The sequence below is a fragment of the Fundulus heteroclitus genome, chromosome 20, assembly GCF_011125445.2.
Source record: "Fundulus heteroclitus isolate FHET01 chromosome 20, MU-UCD_Fhet_4.1, whole genome shotgun sequence".
NCBI lineage: Eukaryota > Metazoa > Chordata > Actinopteri > Cyprinodontiformes > Fundulidae > Fundulus > Fundulus heteroclitus.
In genome coordinates, this window is record NC_046380.1 from 10,512,633 (window position 1) to 10,532,786 (window position 20,154).

The 20,154-nt window shown below is 40.1% G+C and overlaps 1 protein-coding gene across 4 annotated transcripts in view; it reads left to right on the plus strand.

The window, feature by feature from the left end:
• LOC105928038 (membrane-associated guanylate kinase, WW and PDZ domain-containing protein 3) overlaps window positions 1-20,154 on the plus strand; it is a 171,814-nt gene that overhangs the window by 93,912 nt on the left and 57,748 nt on the right. For all 4 annotated transcript variants that reach the window (XM_012865109.3, XM_021317845.2, XM_012865107.3 and 1 more), the window contains exon 2: window positions 19,693-19,809. In XM_012865109.3, the coding sequence (XP_012720563.2) occupies window positions 19,693-19,809 (117 nt within the window). The remainder of the gene's footprint in view (window positions 1-19,692; window positions 19,810-20,154) is intronic.

Genomic DNA, 20,154 nt, shown 5'->3' on the forward strand with positions numbered 1-20,154 from the left:
ACATAATAGCCCAACCATGGCAGGCCAGCAAGGACAGCATTTATCAGAAAAGTGGACAAGTTGACTATTGGTAACAATGGAGGAGCTATAGAGATCAGTAGCTCAGGAGGAAGAAGCTGCTAACAGGATAACTAGATAATTTTTTTCATGAACATTTATTCCTGCACTCTATGCAGGAGGCTTGTCAAAAATGTAAATGAATGTGTTATGGTCTCATGAGACCTGCATATAGATGTTGTTTGGCTGAAAAACTCACAGCTACACAGTGAAAAATGGTGACGGCAGCATCGTCCTGTGGGACCGCGTTCTTCAGCGGGGACAGTGAACCGGGTCATACTGTGGGAAGATGCAGGGAGCTAACAAAGTGCAATCCAGGGCAAAAACATGTTCGAAGCTGTAGGAGACTTGAGCCTGTGACAGAGGCTGACTTTTCAGGAGGGCAAAAGCCCTAAACATGAATCTATCTGCTCACAGATCCACAATCTTCTGTTTCTAGACGTGTAAAGCTGGTTGACACGAACCACAAAAGGCCTGCAGCTTTAATGGCACATTAAAGAGGTTTTTACATTTTATTATATCGGTAGGCTGAATACCTATGGATAGCTTAAGGTTTTATTTGTAAGAATGGTAATCTTTCACCTTCCACTTTACAATCATGCACTGCTTTGAAAAAAAGAATCCCAATGAAATACATCTATGTTTTGTTCAGTTTAGTTTATTTAAACTTGGATTTTTGCAAATTTTTGAATAAACATTTTAAAAAACGATGGTGCAACATACTTTTGTCACATTTACCTCAGTATATTGTTGTAAACCCGTATCACTTGTCTGAGCTGGTGCATTACTCTTTTAACCTGAAGAGGATATTAATTCATTATTTTTTTTACAAAAGAAAATATCTTTGGATGCATTATATGTTTTTAGATTAGATTAGATTAGATTAGATTCAACTGTATTGTCATTACACAGGTACAGGTACAAGGCAACGAAATGCAGTTTAGGTCTAACCAGAAGTGCAATAGCAGGTGGATATTACTGTGAATGGAGTTTTACAGATATGTACAATAGCATACTATACAGATGATTATTATAACAGTTTACATGTAGTATGACTATATGTACAGGTGGCTATTACTATAGGCGCTCCATATTCACTGCATATGTGGAGTGAATTATTCTATTCTGCACTGAAGGTAAACAAACATACTGCAAAGGTTTCCTGAGCAAACACAGTGCCAGGTTTCTAGGCCATACACGCTCACTTGTTTGATGGTGCATAGCATAAATGATTATGCTCGTTACAGGCTGCAGTTGGCCAGATCTTTGGCTTCTAAAAATATGAAATTACATTTAACGCAGATCACTGGTTTAGACTTATCTAGCACCACAGCTAAAGTGAAATTATGCCACTTAGAAATCTAGTTTTTCTCTCATTGAATACAATTACGCATGAATAGTGCTGTCAAAGTTAATAAATTAACTAAGTTTCCCTTTATGCTTCTTACCAAAGGGAACCCATTATTTCAAGTCTTTGTGTCATTTAATTCTGGTCAAAAGATCATTACAGAAATTGCGGGAAACTTACCTCAAACATTTTTATTGCTCTATTATAACCTCGGAGGAACAGATTGTCATATGCTGTTTACACCGCTGTCAATAGCTCCAACGAAATTACAATCAAGCTAAGCGCAAAACTAAAAGCAAGGCTGTGTTCATGGCTGCAAAAGATTTGTCAGCCACCCTGCCAAGTTTGTGAACATGAGTGCCTTTGCTGGCAGCTGCTGCTGCTGTATGAGTCAGGTACTTCTGGAACTGAGTTTCTGACTCTGAGACTCTGAATAGACAGCATTTCCTACCTGTCAACACATTTCAACAACTTTGCAATTAATCTTTTTACTCTTAATTTATTTTAAAAAAAAAGCACAAATATATGATATTATATACTAATATTTTCTCTGAGGATTTCAAATATACCCATGTTCTAAGCGTTATAACTCAAATTTTGCTTTACTTCTCTTTTTTCCTCTTTTTTTCCAGATCTACCACTGGCAGAATGTCTGTCATTTAGCACCTTTTTGTGCAAAGCTCTTTAACCAATTAGGATTGAAGCACTTGGTGTTTCCAAACCCTCTTTTCTGCTGTGCCCCATGCTCTGACAGTAACTATAGCCAATAAAGCCTTATAATTGCGGTGAACAGCTAATCCTAGGCAGCAGATCAGCAAGCATGCCCCAATGTCCAATCAACCCCAGCTGGACTTTTGCAGTTCAATTCCTCTCTGTGTAAAAATCCTTGTATGATGTCGACATCCATGGTGCGACCTTGAATGAGTCAAGGTTAAAGAAAGTATTTCATGAAAATCTGTGTCACACAGGGATCCAACTGTGCTCTCATATTTTGTTTATCTTCATACTTGTTCTAAAATGGACACCGTAGCCCTTTTTCTCCACAGTTTGAGCACAATTATCCTGCAACCTCCTTTTTCCATCCATCCATCCATCCATCCATCCATCCATCCATCCATCCATCCATCCATCCATCCATCCATCCATCCATCCATCCATCCATCCATCCATCCATCCAGAGTAAAAAAAAACCACAAACACATGGATAAAAACTACAATTCAATGCCCATTGTGATGAAAATTCAGAGTTCTGTTTATGGGTTGGGGGAAAAGAAAAAAAACATTGGAACAACTGTTTTTGCAGGACTCTACAAATCAAGTACTAGAGATAGAGGCAATTGCAAGGGCTAAAACACATAAAAGCTTGCAGACAACAGGAAGAAACCCGCGTGGTTTAGGAAATTTAACAATCTGACCAATTTACAGGTTGTGCGTGTTGAGAAATCCCCCTATTAACACTACTTCTGCACTCACTCTTGAAGCTTGCTGATCATTGCAGCGTGTTTTTCCTGTCAAGGATCTCTTAGGGAAAATGGGAAGATAAAAGCCGAAAAATGTGGAGCAATCATCAGACAAAGTCATTTACAGAGAATGTTAGATCTGAGGCTGAGGTGAAGTGTCAGATTTTCACCAGAGCACTCCAAAAGCACATCTAAAAAGAAACCACACACACACAACCTTTGAAAAGTTTTGGTGTGATCCTGCGGGAGCCTGGACCTTAATGAGCATCTCCGGAGACGTAAAATGATTTTATGCTTAAACTTCTTATTCAGTGTGGGTGAGTGTTGCTTTTAAGTCAAATTGAGAAACTTTAAAAGAAAAAACTTTCCAAGCATTCTCATAAAAAAAAAAAAAAAAAAAAACCCACAGCAGTCATTGTCGCTAAAATCACTAAAGGTTTTGCCACGACTGAAGACGCAAGAAAAGTTGCATCCACTTTATGATGAGCATGAAACACTATGCACTGTGGGGAAAAACGACCACTTTCCCCTAACTGTGTATAAAACACAATACATTGTATATTTGCTGCAGTAAATATACAAGAAGCTTGGCAGGTTATAAAATGAAGTAACAACTGGGGAATTCATCTGGGTTCCTCTTTAGATATTTTCAGTGTCAGAGCTGATGTAATCTGAGTGTCCTGTCATAAACACTGGGCGGATGGATGTTGGGCTTCCTTTTTTATTACTTTCATTGTTATAAATGGCTCTGTGGGACCTCTCAGTCAGCAGGATTAGAGCCCAGGATTAGGATTCGGCTTCATGAGCGAGTGGGCGCGCAGCGAGCGAGAAGAGTTATTGGAATTGCCATCATTATCCTCTGAATCGCTCATCATGACCTTATCACCTCCAAGCTCCCTCAGCAGCACTGCGCACGGCGGCTGCTGAACGCGCACAGCTGCAGAACATCAAAAGTACAGCTGTTTGCGAGGTATTGCTCCTTAAAATGGGGATGGCCGAACCTTTGCAAGCCTCACTGTCTAGAGCTCTAAAAATGACTTCCATGTTTTCTTGTGGGTTTCAAAGCATAATGATGGGTTGTTATCTGGGTTGGAATTAGCCTGCTGTAATCATATGCTTCAGCAAGATATTGTGTGTGTGTTATGAATTTTCTTGTCAGATTTATGTGGAATAGAAGAGTTTTATGTGTCCACTGAAGCAGAGTTCAACATCATGTTGGGGTTAGATAAACACACAGAAAAAAATCCGTTATAAATTCAATTCAATTCAAATTTATTTATATAGCGCCAATTTATGATACATGTCATCTCAAGGCACTTTCCAACGTCAAATTCAATTAGATTACACAGATTGGATCAGATTATACAGATTGGTCAAAAGGTTTCCTATCTAAGGAAAAACCAGTAGATTGCATCAAGTCTCTCCAAGCAGCATTCACTCCTCCTTAATGAACATAGTCACAGTGGACAGTCGTCTGCATTGTTGATGGCTTCGCAGAAATCCCTCATACTGAGCATGCATGAAGGGACAGTGGAGAGGAAAACTCCCGTTTAACAGGGAGGAAAACCTCCACCAGAACCAGGCTCAGTGTGAACGCTCATATGCCTCGACCCACTGGGAGTTAGAGAAGAGACACAATAAATAACTGCTTGGTTAGTCTCATATGAAAACATAGAAGAAAAAACATTGTTGCCTATATGTTGGTTATGATTCATTTGAATGTTTTATCTCTTGAATGTTTTATGTTTTTGTTTTCATTTCCATGCATAGCAGGGAAAATACTCTAAATACGTAAAGTGTAACTCACCCTCAATGTAAGCAAAGCATATTTCCGCCCCCAGACAAATGTGAAAAAACGCATCAAAGTGGGCAGGGATACGCGGGAACAGGTGGGGAGGGGGCTGTTCAGCATGGGGGTTGGGGGTTATTACGCCACAGTTTGGTCTTTTCAGGTGGAGGATTTTTCACCCCCGTCATCCCTGGAAGTTGAGGGAGCTGCTTTTATACCCCAGAGCGGCAGAGCTACAAACGTCAGGTTAACCATAACAATGTTAATTCCAAATTCAATGCAAGACCGCTGTTTAGCCCTAGGAGGGCGCCACACTGACGATTTTAGACACAAAAGCAGGATTTCAACAAATATGCACTGATTTTTCAAAATAATGTCCAGGATATGCAGACAGTACTATAAGATAACCATGTTAACAGCTTACTGGCAAAAGAAAGTTGATGTGGGGGTGAGTTACCCTTTAAGAAATCAACAGTTTCCCCCAATACATTTAAAATGTGCATATTGACTGTCAAATTCAATCAAATCTGTCTGACTGAATTTAACTTTGTAAAGTGTCTAGAGATGACATACTGTATGTGGTGAAATGGCGCTATATGAATAAAATTGAATTCAACTGACATCAGTTGTTGTTATGTAATTCACGCAAATAAATCTCAATACTGTAATCCATTGATACATTTATGTGCCATGAGGTGGTACGACACATTGAATTATTGTAGATATGAAACAACTGAGATTATTAATCAATTTATTAAGCGATGTCATGTGTGGACAGACTGGTTACAACGTGGTAATGTGCAATGTAATTTCTCCTCCCCAACATGGTGAATGCGATCACACTCAAAGAGTTCAGCTTTGCTCCAGGCTATTCTTTCAGCAGTTCATTGGCTTGTCCAAATGTTCTGCAGTAAACTTTAAACAAGCTTCAAATTTATAATTTTTCTTGACAGTAAGTGTTCATGAAGACTACTGTGATTAAATGGATTACCTATTAAATAGGTACAATTACCTACCTGCTAATTACCTATTAGCAGGTACAATTTTAAATAATTGTACCTGCTAACTCCAGATGGCCTTTGACTCTTGGATAACTTTTCTAATTCTTATGTTGACGCCATCATTAGAAATATTGTGACTATGATCCGTTTCTTGCTGTTTTATGGTGTATTTTTTTTTTTTTTACTCCCAAATTATGGTTCTGACAACATTCACTGAAGCATTCAGAAGTTTAACATGAAAAAAAAAAAAGATTCTAAAGCTCTGTTGCTTTTGTGGACCCTTTGTAATGACAAACATTTATATAGACCATCATTTAGTACTAACCAGAGTTTATTGATAGCACAGATAGGGGTCAGCAATACTTTCTAAATACAGAGTTCAAATCAATCATTTGATTTCTTTGCCATCTTTTTGTGTTCAACATTTATTGCAAATGTTTCTAGTGTTCAAATGCGACACTTTTGTGATTACCTAGCATTGCCAGAAACCAGCGCTAAAGGAATCCCTTGTCTTTCAATCTCTGCTCATGCTATCAGACCATAGTGATAGCAGTGCCTTTCTTAGTTGGAATCTGTTCAGTTCATCACGGTTTAATGAAATGTAAATCTATGAGGCAGATGCAGCACATTTTCTTGGATCTCCCCATCCCAGCGGACAGAGAGCCAAGCGTTTAATATTTCACATAGATGTCCTGATCATCGTCCAGGGCTAAGTTCAGAGCCATGCGTTCATATTGGGTAAAATGTATATGTGCTTTGTGTTCTCCTGGCACCGTGCGCTTTCATAAGATGCCCTATTGCCCCCAGGATGCTCTTTGCTCACTCAACAATAAACTGCGTCGTAGCGGAGGCGATGGACTGCCTCTGCTTTTGAGCTGCGCGGAAATGACGTCCGTCTCGTTCCACAAGAAGCCGTGATCATGAAAGAGACAAACCGAGTAGGGGCCCTTTATTCCAGGAGAGTAAAATTTGAAGTGATCTGCACCTTTTGTTCAGCCTGTATCCAGTGACAGACCTACTAAAATAACTTTTAATGACATACGACAGGGATGCTCTCCAGAATAGAGGAGCTGAGCGAGCTGAGTGACACACACACACACACACACACACACATTCTCACTCTCCCAGGCCTGCGCGTGTGTTCTGGCACACACAGCCCTGTTCGCTTTATTTCTGTTGCAAAATCTGGCCAAGCAGCTGCTGCCTGCAAACAACTAGGCTAGCACGTGTCATCCCCACAGCAACAATTATGGTTCTATTCCAAGGTTATCTTTGCCTAACTGTGCATTTGGTTGAATTATTAATATCATGTCCCGGTGTCAATCTATCAGTCGGCTAAATGCCTCACAGACAGGGAAACTGTGAGCCAGAGATTTACCCTGACTCGGCTGTGTGATCGTACGCATTAAGGAGCGCTTTGTAGCTTCGCTCCTATCTGTTGCAATTGAAGCAGATGACTGCGATAGCCTGTATTACTCTCATCTCTCTCAGGTGGATGGGGTGATAAATGGCGGCCCTGATGACTACGACGCTTGCCAGCCATCTTGGGCTGAGGATGACTCGGCTCTTTTTGCTCATCGCAGACTTATTGCTTGATGATTTCGGTTAATGCGATGCTGTTTTTCTGTTCAAGCCTGGCAGCTAAGCGGGCTCAGTCGAGCTACCTGTGTTTCTGATGGCACAGCTAGGGGTTGGTTAAAAGAAAACCAGGCCCTTGTCTCGGGCTCTTGCTGCCTGAGCATGACGGTCGACTATCACCTATTTTCAGCTGCTAATATATTCCCCTCCTTAACACTTTTCTCTCTCTTTAAATAATTGAAAACCCCTGTTGGATTCTTGCCCCCCCCTCCCCCTGAAAAAACACGAATTCACTTTTATGGAGACACGATTTGACAACAAGCTTGGGATTAGGCCGACCCTTTCGCGAGCATGGAACAACGCAGCCTGGTTGAGTCACACTTGTTCTTTAAATATGACCTGAAAACTTGCTTCTCTCCCTCGCAGAAACAGTTTGGATGCATTTGTGCCATCATCCCCCCCCCCCCCCCCCCCCCCCCCATGTGTCGCATGTCGTTGGCTGCGAAACAGGTGAAAGTGAGGAGTGGGAGTAAATAAGAAATGCCTAGCGGTCACAGCAGTTATTTCCAAACTGAAAGGTCTACAGCCGAGAAGACGCGCAGTGAGAAATGTAGATTGGCATAAAAACAGGAGTCTGAAAGCATCTTATTCATCCGGGAGTGATAAACAAGTTGAACTGCTGCAGAGCTTGCAAGGCCATCAAGTTTTAGTTTGGCAAGAAAATGTGAACACAAAGTAGCAGACAGCCCGTTTTTCTTGTCATGGAAGAAAACTGACGGCCCTTGATCAAAATGTCTGAAATCTAAAGAAGACCGTCTCGCCCTAAAAGATAAAAGCCTCGGGATTTTCCGCTTTAAAATAAAACGGGTGAGTTTGGGAATGGAAGCTTGCGCTGATAAAACAATGTCTTAAACATAGTTGAGCGTGTTCCCCGATGCTGTGCAAACATTTCAGATGCTGACTTCAGTGGTATTTGAAATTCTGTTTTCTGTCTGAGATGCGGCGATAAGGCTTTTTCTGACTGACACCGATTTTCTGTTTTCTTTGTGATTTGATCGGCCGTTAACAATTTTGACTGATTCCAACTTTTCGTGAACTTTAAAGGAACAATAAGTAATGATGACACCTAATGGTTAAAATCAGAATAAGACAAACACAATGCCTTTCACCCACCATTTACTCAACGGTCCGTTGTTGCACTGAATTTTTACTTCCACAGGACATGCTGTTGTATTTTGTTCTATTTCTGGTCTGCTTCTCTTACTTGCTTTCATGTTTGCAGACCTTACCTCCAGGTTTGAAAGGAGAAAAAACTTGACTAAGACTTTGTTGATGTAGAGGACTGATTGTTTATAGGGAATGTCACTTCCATCCTATGTGTCAAATAAGAATGATTTAGGGTTGATTTTACAGTAAATATCTTACTTATTGCTTTAACCAAATATAGCATCCATACAGGATAGGTCCATACCAATTATTTATGCGTTTCTGGACTAAAAACATTGAATTTTTTTCCAGCTTTGATCCATTTAATAAGCACATTTAAAAAATGCTTTATGTATTTGTCACTGATCAGAGCTAATCAAGGGAAATCTGTTTGATTCCAATCTCTGGTTGAATGATTGGTGCATCTCAATGGATTAGCTGCATCAATGTAGTTCACCTCTGTTAACTAATTAAGTAAAGTATATGTTTCTTAGAGATTTGTGCAGCTCAACGAGGCACAGAATACTAAAACAGCATGTTCTCACCCCACTACATTGACTACAGCGGTATGGGAAGCAAATATATCATCGTTCCAACATTTGATCAAAGGAATAACAAAATTAAAAAAAATTGTGTTTTATGTTGTTCTTTCAACCTATTAATGTTGAAAATACTAATAAATATATCTTTGCAGAAAAAACAAAAAAAAGCTAAGTTCAATCAGTTTCCTTTTTAACAATGAGGAATTTCTAACTACTTTTTGCAGTCGACCATCCAATGGCGCCACATGGTCAGGAGAAGGAATTGCCATAAAGTAAATGAGTTGATGCAATCAGCTGGGAAAAAAAAAACTAACTGGCCTGGATTGCAACATAATTTAAGCAGAAATGTATGCAACTGAATTAGAATCTGTCGAAATGATTGAATTGAATTAGACTGATTTAAACTGAAAGTCCATTAAATTTAGCTGCTGTTTAGCCTCCATCTTGCTAAATTATAGCAATTCAACTTCAGGTTAGTATTTGACATAACACCCACTAGAACCTTTCAGCTTGCTGTGGACATTTGAGAAGGACAAAAACCCAGCAGGGTGAGCATCTTTGCTCAAGTTTACCAAGGAGCCTCTGTTCACATTTTCAGACAGCTGAACATAAAGCTGGCATCAGGGGACACAGTGCTGACTCTGCCGAGAAAGACTGGTGAGAGCATTGGAACCAGAACCCTGTGGGTCAAGAAAAAAAAAAAAAAAAACACTGCCTTAAGTCAGAGATGCAACAAAGAAGCTTTTAGAAGCTGAATCTGATTTATTGTTCTTGTGATTTAACATTCCAATTTTAGATTTCAATGTGTCTTTCAAAGTTATCTGGTCTAAATTCAAAGAATGTGATCTACCATAATATTATCTATCTATCTATCTATCTATCTATCTATCTATCTATCTATCTATCTATCTATCTATCTATCTATCTATCTATCTATCTATCTATCTATCTATCTATCTATCTATCTATCTATCTATCTATCTATCTATCTATCTATCTATCTATCTATCTATCTATCTATCTATCTATCTATCTATCTATCTATCTATCTATCTATCTATCTATCTATCTATCTATCTATCTATCTAGAGAAAGATATAGAAAGATATAGATATAGAAAGATATAGATATAGAAAGATAGAGATATAGAAAGATAGAGATATAGAAAGATAGAGATAGAGATCTGCTAGAGCTAATAGTATGGAATCTAACGTAAAATGATCAGGTTAGAAGACTATTCTCATTCATGCAGAAAGGCATAATAAGCCTAAAATTTGTTAGAAAATGAAGGAATTCCACCATGTTCTTTATTTGCTGAAACCAAATAAAAAAGATATCCCTCTGTAGCATTATTATGCAACTGCACACATTGCTCCATTTTTGTTTTTTTGTGGCAAACACACTCAGCTGGATAAATACTCTGGTAGTGACACACATCATCAGAGCCAGATGTTAAGAAATGAACCAGGAAGTAAAACTGGTGTTTTATGTCAGTGCTATTTTTTTCATTCTGCTTAGACTACATGAATTATACAATAGGAGCATTGATCATAAATTGCTTATCATGAAGAAAAAAATAAAGGAAAAAAAAATTGTGAAAAATTATAATGTAAAACAACAAAAACAAAGCTGAATTTTGAACATTTAACAAACAAGATAACTCGAAAACACTGAAGCAAGGCACGACTCAGCAGATGGAGATGCTTGTTTTTTTTTTTCTTGTTTTTTCTTTTTTATCATTTTGGCTCCTGAGGTTTATCACTGCAGCTCTGTCGGCATTGCGGTTGATGCTGCTCTGTCTGCATCACAGCTCCAGTTCTGCTGAGTTGGGCGGGTCCTGCCTTTACTTTAAAGCAAGAAGGTCAATCCTTCATCTTCAGAGCGGTGATGGACAGAAGGGAGGGGTTGCAGGCAGAGGAGAAAAGAGCATATGGTTAGTTAACTTGTACCACAAGGGCAGATGTCTCGGTACTTTAGAGATAAGTGAGCTGGAAATGTGTCATGCTATGATCGTGCCAGGGAATATCTCTAGTCTGTAATGTCAGGGGGCCGTGGCTCTAACCTATGCATCTGTGGCTCAGAGTAATGGTGAAATGAGATTCAAGCTCCTATTTCTTTGTTTCTTTTAGATAAAATCTAATTAATTACTTATAACCTCATATATTCAATTAAAGGTAATACATTTCATAAAAAAACGAATGGTCGTGCAGTTATATGGCTCTCGTACACGCTGCCTTTCCTTCTGACGATAAGTGTTTCACCTTGCCTTTCATGCATCTCTCTTCGGTCATCTGAGATGATGCTTTGGCCAGACCTGTTTCCCAATGTGGGCTTGCTGCTGAAATGAGAGGAAATTAAGTATGCAGTGAGCGGTTTGGGCATGTCAGGCCACTGCTTGTTTAACTTTGCATAGCTCCGTGTCCGGCCAGCCAAGCAAACAGCCTGAAAAACATGGGCCCATCACGCTGCTCTGTTGAAGAAGCCTCCAGCCACAGCAGCGCTCCACATGCCAGTTATATAAGTGAAGAGAATTCATCTGACGGCGCTGTGTGAGGTGTGAGATTATAAGCCAGGCTTATAGCACACCACTCTCTGCTTTTCTCAGCGGAGTCAGCACCGTGTGCCTTGATCCTAGTTTCTTGTCCAGCTGTCTGAAAATTTGAACAGAGGCTCTTTGGTAAACTCCTCATGCAAAGGTGGCCGCCCTGCGGCGGTTTTGTCCCCCCCCAAAACGTCCACAGCAAGCTGAAAAGGTTAGAGCGGGACGGGGAGAGGAAGGAGGTGTGCTTGTCACTTGAGAACGATGAAAGAAGTCAAAGTGGAGGTCTTAGAGGTGCTGCTGCCCGGTTTGACTGAGGGCCGCAGGGGAAGAGGCCCTGACGAAGAGGATGTTTGTGACCTGTCATTATGTTCCCTGATGAATGTCGAGGGACGACAAGATTGAGGTGCCAGCAGCAGCTGTCTGCCTTCACTGCGGTGTGGGAAAGGAGAGGTTTAAAGCAAAGAAATATAAGAAAATAAAAATAAACCCATCAGAGTAGGACTTCACAACACAAATCTTGCAAGAAAGTTTAGAAGCTATGTTTTTGGTTGGCTATTTACAAAGAACAGCCAGAACATTGTACCCGGCACATTTGATCATTTGTGTTTGTGTGTTTTGTTGGAAAAAAATCTGCATCCTTGCATTTGCCTGAAGACCGGTTACATCTTCAGACATATTGAGCTCAGACAGCTCTCAGCAGGACAGCGGGGCCTCAAAGAACGACCTCATCGTTCTCTGATATTCTTTGCCAACCCTGGTTGGAGGTCTTCCTGTAGGCAAAAGGAGGACATTGTCAACATTGGACATGTTGTCATAATATTATGGCTGATAATGTCGGGGTTTTGTTTGTATTTTTTAGTTCTAATATACAGACAAGAGCAATTTCCTAACTAGAGAATGGATACTGAAATTAAGTTTTGCAGTTTTTCCAACCCATATTACAATAATTTACATATTACAAAAACAAGACATGCCCCAGATGCAGCCCTCCCTGGATGTGTGACAGCAGAGTTAAAGAATAATTTAGGATAACCTAACTTGCTGCTTCTCTCAGTTTCTACTGTCAGGGCTAAGAATGAGCATTTCATTTAGCATGGGATAACTTGACTTGATAACATCTTTACTTGCATAATATCGATGCAAAAGCAAGGCTGCTTTTTGCAATTTTAACTGAAGCCTTAACATTATTTAAAGGGTTTTTTTTTTAAAGTGGTTTCTCATTGCTGATTCTAAGTTAACACATTGTGTGGTTAGTAAAAATAATGAACCATTGTAGATTAAATTGATAAGTACTGTTGCTGCAAATTTACAAGAACAATTTGTTCACACAATTATCGATTATCTTCAGCTTATCTGTGATCGGGTCATGGAGGCAACTGGTCCAGGAGCGAAAACCCGGACATCCCACTTCCCATCACTGACGCTGGGCACTGCAGGGGCATATCTAGTTATTGGAAAATACTGATGGTCTAACGGTGGCTATTAAATATGATTACAATTATAGATTTTTCAGGGCTTCTCCTGGAAAGGAAGAACTAATAACTTTAATAGTATCTACTCAAATATCTCCAGGTTTTTGTCTGTCAATCTGCACTGAGATCACACCAAGAAGGCAGACCAAGGTTTGAATTCAGCCTTTTCAACACACATGATGACAAACATCTTTTTCTTTGAAAAGTATAATTTCTTATCGTCCAAACATTGATTTAAACCAATCAACACTGCTGGCTACTGAATGCCATTCTATTCACCGGTGGCTAGACGTCCCTCTTATTGGACCTTTTGTGCCAACCCCACCACCAGCGCTGACACACGCAAACACATCAATCAGTAACTTTTTAATTTCAAACTAAAGCGACAGTCCTTACTTAGTTCACCATTCGTGTGGCAGATCTGTGGTAAAGTGGCAGCACCGCCCCACCCCACCGCGAGCCTACTGACATTTCTGTATTGATAGCTCACAACACAATTACACCCAAACAGACTATACCAACCTTTTCTAATTTAAATAAATGTCACGCAAGCATGCCATTCACTTATCACTGCAGAGCAGAGCGGGGGGGGGGAACCATAACAGGCATTGGGAACGGAAACGCGGCTCAACAAGATTCTGCGCGTCTTTGTGAAACTCCTAAAAAGCAGTGGCAAATAAAATTGACCTGGGAGGCTCAGTTGACACTGAATTAATCTCCTTTAACATTTGGTGCAGCTTTAATTGAATATGTGCGCTTCTCAAAGCAATCCCTGTCCCAGACAGTCCTATCGGCACACGTTTCTTCCAGCACCACCACCTCCTGAGCTGAACTGTACCAACATCCGTGACCCAAGTTCTTTCCTTCAAGCCCTTAACTTGAACCTGGGACAGGAACCAAAGATAGGGTAAATCACGTGTGGCGTGGAAGACCTTGTGGTCTGCGTTTGTTGGCGTTATACACCTTGTACAGAGAACAATGGATCTATGGAAGTGGCGGGACATATAAATGGAAAATAGATCCTTTTCCAGTGTGAAAGTCCTCAGTTGTTCATCTTTGGGGAGAAGAAATCTTGTCGTTGTGGCGTTAACTTCAGGTTAACTTGGCGTGCTCTTGGTCTCTTTAGTCCACTCAGAGCTGGAGTTTTCTGGCTGCTTAAACAATGTCCTCTCAGTTTGTGATGCAGGTGAGACTTAAACAGAGATGACTGGCCCTAAGAACCCAGTTACTGAGAGCTATTAATTAAATTAAAGGCTTGCAACAGCTTGTTGGAAGGCATAAGTTGGCCTCAACCTTGTAAGCCATTTGGACCCAAGTAATTTTTTTAAACAGAGATGTGGGGACAGGGGCTGTCAATGACAACCTTATCTACGCCTTGCCAGTAAATGGAAGAAGCTTGTTTCTGCTGCTCTTTTCTTTTAAACTTCATGGTCCATTGTTTATGCCAATTATTACCTTATGCATATTGTAAATCGGAGGAGTAATGCCAATAAAAAAAAATGTCTTACACACTTTCCCATACATTGTGCTCTGCACATCCTGAATGTTAACATGATTTATAATTTTGCATTCCAGAAAACAAACTGTTAAATTAAACATTTTCCGCCACCCCAGCATTCAGGTGAAAATAAATTACTAATGAGATTGGCTGTTCGGAACTGCTGTCCACCAATGACAGTGTCCAGATCTCATTCTGAAGCCGCCAGCGGCGTTTTGGCTCGTCCTTTATTGCAGGAGCATTTCATTAAAATTTAATCAAGAGGCTATATTATTGCACATATTTTAATACATTTTCCACAGATCAGGCTGAAGGATTTCATCATAACCGTGAAAATCGGGGTATTTTACGGCTGAGCTTTAGGTGAAAATCTTTTAATAAAGTCAAGGGAGAATATCTGTCCCTCTGCTCAGACAAATGACCCATTCATGACACAATTAAAAACACTGTGCACTGAAATATACTCGCTGTTAAGTCACAGTAACTGCAATGACCTCCCTTGTGTATTTATTAGAGAAAAGAAAATAGTGCTTTCAGTTTTGGAAACTAGACATCACTCTTTTGCTTAAACATTTCCGGAATGCATCTGTGTTCTGTGACACCAGGCTTTTTTTTTTCTTTTTTTTTGCACAATCAGTAGAAATCCTCGCTTCCGTCTCAATATAGTGCAGCCCAGTGCATTGAGAACAGTATCAGGGAACATGTCCAAACCAGACAGATTTCCTATTCAGAGGACTGTTAATTGACTGTCAGACAACAGAGATAACGACCTCCCGGTGGATGTCCACCTGCCTGAGGGAGGATGTCTCTGAACGAAATGTCAGGATTGACACAAGGCATTTGCTCCATTTTCGCTGTTTAGAGAAGGCAGCACAAAGAGGAATGAAAGACTCGCTATGCATAACCATGCACACAAAATACATTTACTGAGATTGTGGCATTAGGGCTTATCCACTTAACGTGCCAAAAGTTCAGGGAGATGAGTGATTCTGTGCACCTGTTCGGCGTGGAAATGAAAAAAAAGCTCCCAGTTACATGGTCCAGGAAACAGTCTGGCATCTGACCCCGTTACAGCTAGAGGGTGTACACAACCAATTGTTATTCTTGGTGATAAATCAGATGGAAAAGCTTCCTCTAAGCCTTGCACTTTGATTAAAAATAGATATATACATATTTTTTATTATTATTTTGGCTTTGATTTACTGTATTTTGGAGTAAAAATGTGTGATTTTGATATTAACACCAAACTAACTTGCCTTTTCAGCACAAAATGAAGGGATATTTTTATTTGAATACCTATTTTAGTGGATTTAAGGAAATGTACAAAATAAATATGTAATTGTAAGCCAAGGGGAGTGCAGAAGGTTGGACTAGAAATCAGCATCTTTAATGTAAAGGATGAATCCTCTGTTGTATTCGAGGTAGTATATTAGCTGTGCGGGTTATTGCCGGCGTCAGATTTTGTCGGCGTCGCTCAATAATGCAACATAATGTGGAATTTGTCAACTGCTTTTCTTCGAAACGTCTCGAAATAGATCTATGAAATATGCATGCGAGAAGGAGTTAAATCCACAGCTTCAAGTGTTTGCCTAATTCTGTTGCTCCGGAGCGAGGTGTCGGTCTAAGTGACTGTGTTAACAGTCTGTCGCTTCACAAAGGGGCGCCAGGCACAGCCTCCATCACTGCAGAGCATATGCAGCTATTTTCTCTGACTTCCAGTTTTTGGGGAGGAGGAGAGCTGCTGATGCTCAGTGAAATGGCAACACGTTGCTAAGGGATTCCCGTGGGTGACCTTGTTCCTCTCTGACACATTCCCTGTCATTACTCTCTGCAAAAATGTCAAGGTAGTACAAGATGGGGAGGCATCACCAAGAGGAGGATGCCACAAAGTAAAAAAAAAAAAAAGAAAAAAAAGAAGGAAAAATAGAAAGATTATAAAATTGGCTTTCCTGAGAAGGGTCCATGAGCCCATGTTGGAACAGACTGAAGAAATTAATCCAAATTACCAGCCTCATTACCTTGTGTTGTACATGGAAATGCTAAATTATGGCGTAGTGTTGTTTGCAGACAGCTTTAAGCTCAGTGCATGGACTGAGAGGGACAGTCCAAGGTCATGCACATGAAGGCAGCATCAAGCAGGCAAATGCAAACGGCTAGGCGAGAGGCCTGAGTCGTGGGGTACACGTTTGGTCTTGGTCCAGAGATCAGAAGCCGACGAGCTGTCAGGCGAGGGTAAGGCAAATCCAAGGAACGAGAACAAGGTCAGAAACAGGCAAGGCAGGCAAGGAACCCTGGAGAGCTACTCACACTGTGGCTTTCAAATAATCTGGCACTGAAAAGCTTCAGTATATTAATGCAGGAGAGCAGACGAATAGAACGGAGCTGCTTGTTCTGCCACAGGAGTCAGAGGATCTCCTCTGGCAGCCGGGCCAGAATCATAACAGAACTGCGACATTTAGGTCCAGTGGGCAGAATCTTGGTATGTACAGGACTCTGAAACCATCCCTTCTTCATCAGAGATTTATTTACCCCTATGACCCTTAATCCATACATTTTACATCTACATTGTGCAGCTGAACATTCAGAAAAATCAATAAAAATGTCTAGTCAGGCAGAATTTAAACTTGAGTATTGGCTGAAAAAGTCTTGAAAAGTCTTCAGAAGCCCATTTTCCCAGGTGTTCCTGACCTTGCTCAAGCTGTGAAAGAACTCAAAGAAAACGGTTGCAAAATACTGTAAGTCTTTTCATTCAAGGAGGAGTACAAAACAATGTAAACTCAGGATCAAGAACTAAAAGGAAACCCCGTGACAAGAGATCAGAAATCATTATAGAAACTAACAGAGAGATTCAAGGGTACTCTCTAAAACATAATGGGTGTTTCGCAATTAATGATTTCCAATAATTTGGGAGTTAATGAACCCTGAAACACAGGTGAAAAACAAAAAAGACAGAGAAGCACTTTTAATATAAAAATCTGTTATGTATTTAAAAGAATAGTCCTTTTAAATCGTATTTTTATTCTCAGCTGCTCTTGTGTTTCTAGGTTATTACTTTTGGTAGATTGATTAGAAAAAAATGTACCCAAGTTTATCAGCGGCAAATGACATTTAAATATATGCTGAGTACCCCAAGGCAGCATATGGGCCACATGTGGTTTGTTAACAAGCCTTTTTTCTCTTAATGAACTTGCATCCAACCTAAACTTAAACAGAGGAAGTTCCCAGGATGACTTTTTGTTTCTCACGCTACGCTAGACATGATGGAGGTAACACAGTTTTCATTAGAGAAGCAGAACATATGACATGCAGCCATTAGGATGTAGGACCATCAGTCTGACTGATCCAAGCAGGCATAGAAGCACAGCAAGAACAAAAAAATCATTTTTAAATGTAAAAGTTAAGTGAGGATTGGTGTTTTAAACATAAAGTTCAAGGGCAACTTAATGAAATGTGTTGATTTCTGTCATGAGTGGAAATGAAAGACAAAACCTAAGGACTCAGAAAGTTTAAGAGCATTTTACCAAATTCATTTTTCACTCAGTTAATGCAGTACATTTCTCCACTGTCAGAAGATACATTTAGGATAAATTTACAGATGCAAAGTTTTGTTTAACAGAGTTTGTTGAGCGAAAATTCTTCGGCCCTTTTTTCAGTCTTTTTCAAAGCTTCCTCTTGCTTCCAGTCAAGAGACGAGGAACGCCGCGGTAGGCAGACGACGACGACGATCTGTTTTCCAAACCCCTCATCATGTTCTTCACCGCATTAACTTTTCTTCCCAGTCGTCTTTGACAGCTCCGAGAATCTCCCAGTGCGCCAAACTTTGCGAGAACTTCCTTTGTTTTCACAAAGACCTCTGGGAGTTAAAAAGCAGATGCAAATCCCTCTCAGATTTCTTTTACGTTTTTGCATTTTTTCCATCTGTGGGCCCTCACTTATGAGGTTCTGGCATTGCACTTGCTTGGTGAGAGTTTTTTTTTTTTTTTCAGGCTCCTGTGAAGTTGTAAAAAGAGAGAGTTGAGTGTGAACCCAGCATCCATCAACAGTTACTTAGATTTGCTGTTTCATATGAAGGAAGGTTAGAGACGATATAAAGTCAACTCAGACCAGTTTTTTTTTTTCTTTTTCTTCTATGTTCAAGCAGTCAGAGAGAGAAAAAAGTCTTCTGTGCATTTTCGGAGTGCTTAGCAGTTAGTTTGACAGCATTTAAAAAAATAAACTCGTGGTGAGATATCAAACTGCAACTACTTTCAGATTTGAATTCCGGTTCCCTCTTGAAGATTCAAGAGGATCTCATAAAAGGGATACAACTTTAAGACCTCAGCTTTACCTTTAAACTTCCCCCTACGAAATTTCCATCTTGTGATCAGATTGAAATCTAAAGGCGAATCAAAAGGGAAATAAACCTGACTGGGAAGGAAAGCTGGCCTGGACACGAGGACAATGGATTTGTTCAAGAACCTAAAGTAGCGATCTGTTTTGACATCTTCCGCTGTGCAGTTGGAGTTTACCCAAATTCTCTCTGAGCTTGTTTCGTCATTCAGACCTTATTTATTCCAGTCGCTGCCTCTAAATAACCCAAAGTCATGTAATCAGCAAAAAAAATAAGCAAGAGGCCAAAGTAAAGTGCTGAGGGCTGGAATTGCTCAGGTTTCTATGTGTCCATTGCAAATTGGAGGATGAAATTGTTTTATCTCCTCTTTTTAAAATGATTGTTTTATACTCTGAAACCTGCCTTGTATTAAGCAATAAATTGCTGTACAAAACTGCGCTCCATAAAAATATGTAGATCAGCAAACAACGAAAAACCAGATATTTACATTCACAGTAAAAAAAATAAATAAATAAATCACTCTTTCTGTTTTTCACTTACTGGCAAAATGTTCCTGTTTCGGTCTGTTTTTTAGAGATTTATTCTCAAATTAAGAAGCGTGGGTTTCTTTACCATTTAACAGAATTGCCTTTTGGATTGTGTGACTTGGATCAAACATTTCCAATATCCTTCAACAAACTTCCCACTATAGCTTGCTGGAATTTTGACAAATTCTGCATCATATATATATATATATATATATATATATATATTTCCCGCAAACATGAGATGTTTACTTTGTTACTACATAACCACATAACAAACCAATCTCCCAAAGTGCTGTCATGTCTTTGCTGATTTTTTTCCTGCCCTTTTCTCTGTTGATGCAGGCAAAGTGTTGAACACAGACCTGCGCCACTACCTCAGTCTGCAGTTCCAGAAGGGCTCGCTCGACCACAAACTGCAACAGATAATACGAGACAACCTCTATCTACGCACCATACCCTGTAAGTATGCCAAGCATGCTCCCATTTGGTGCTTAAAACCCAGCCACAGGCCAGGCGTGCGCCTCCCTAAGCAACTTCCAGCACACATATGGCTTTGTGCAAAACACCTTATGGGAATATTTAGGATGCTCCAGGAGTCCATCCTGCAATGGGTCTGCACTCCTTGCTTTCCATGAAATGGGTCTGCACACACACACACACACACACACACACACATGCACACACAAATCACAACAGCTAAGACACACATGCCACTGCTGCATTGTCATCTACAGCTCTTTGCCAGGCACACTAAAAAGCGCACACTTAAGCGTCACCATAGCAACGCAGCCAAGGACATCACTT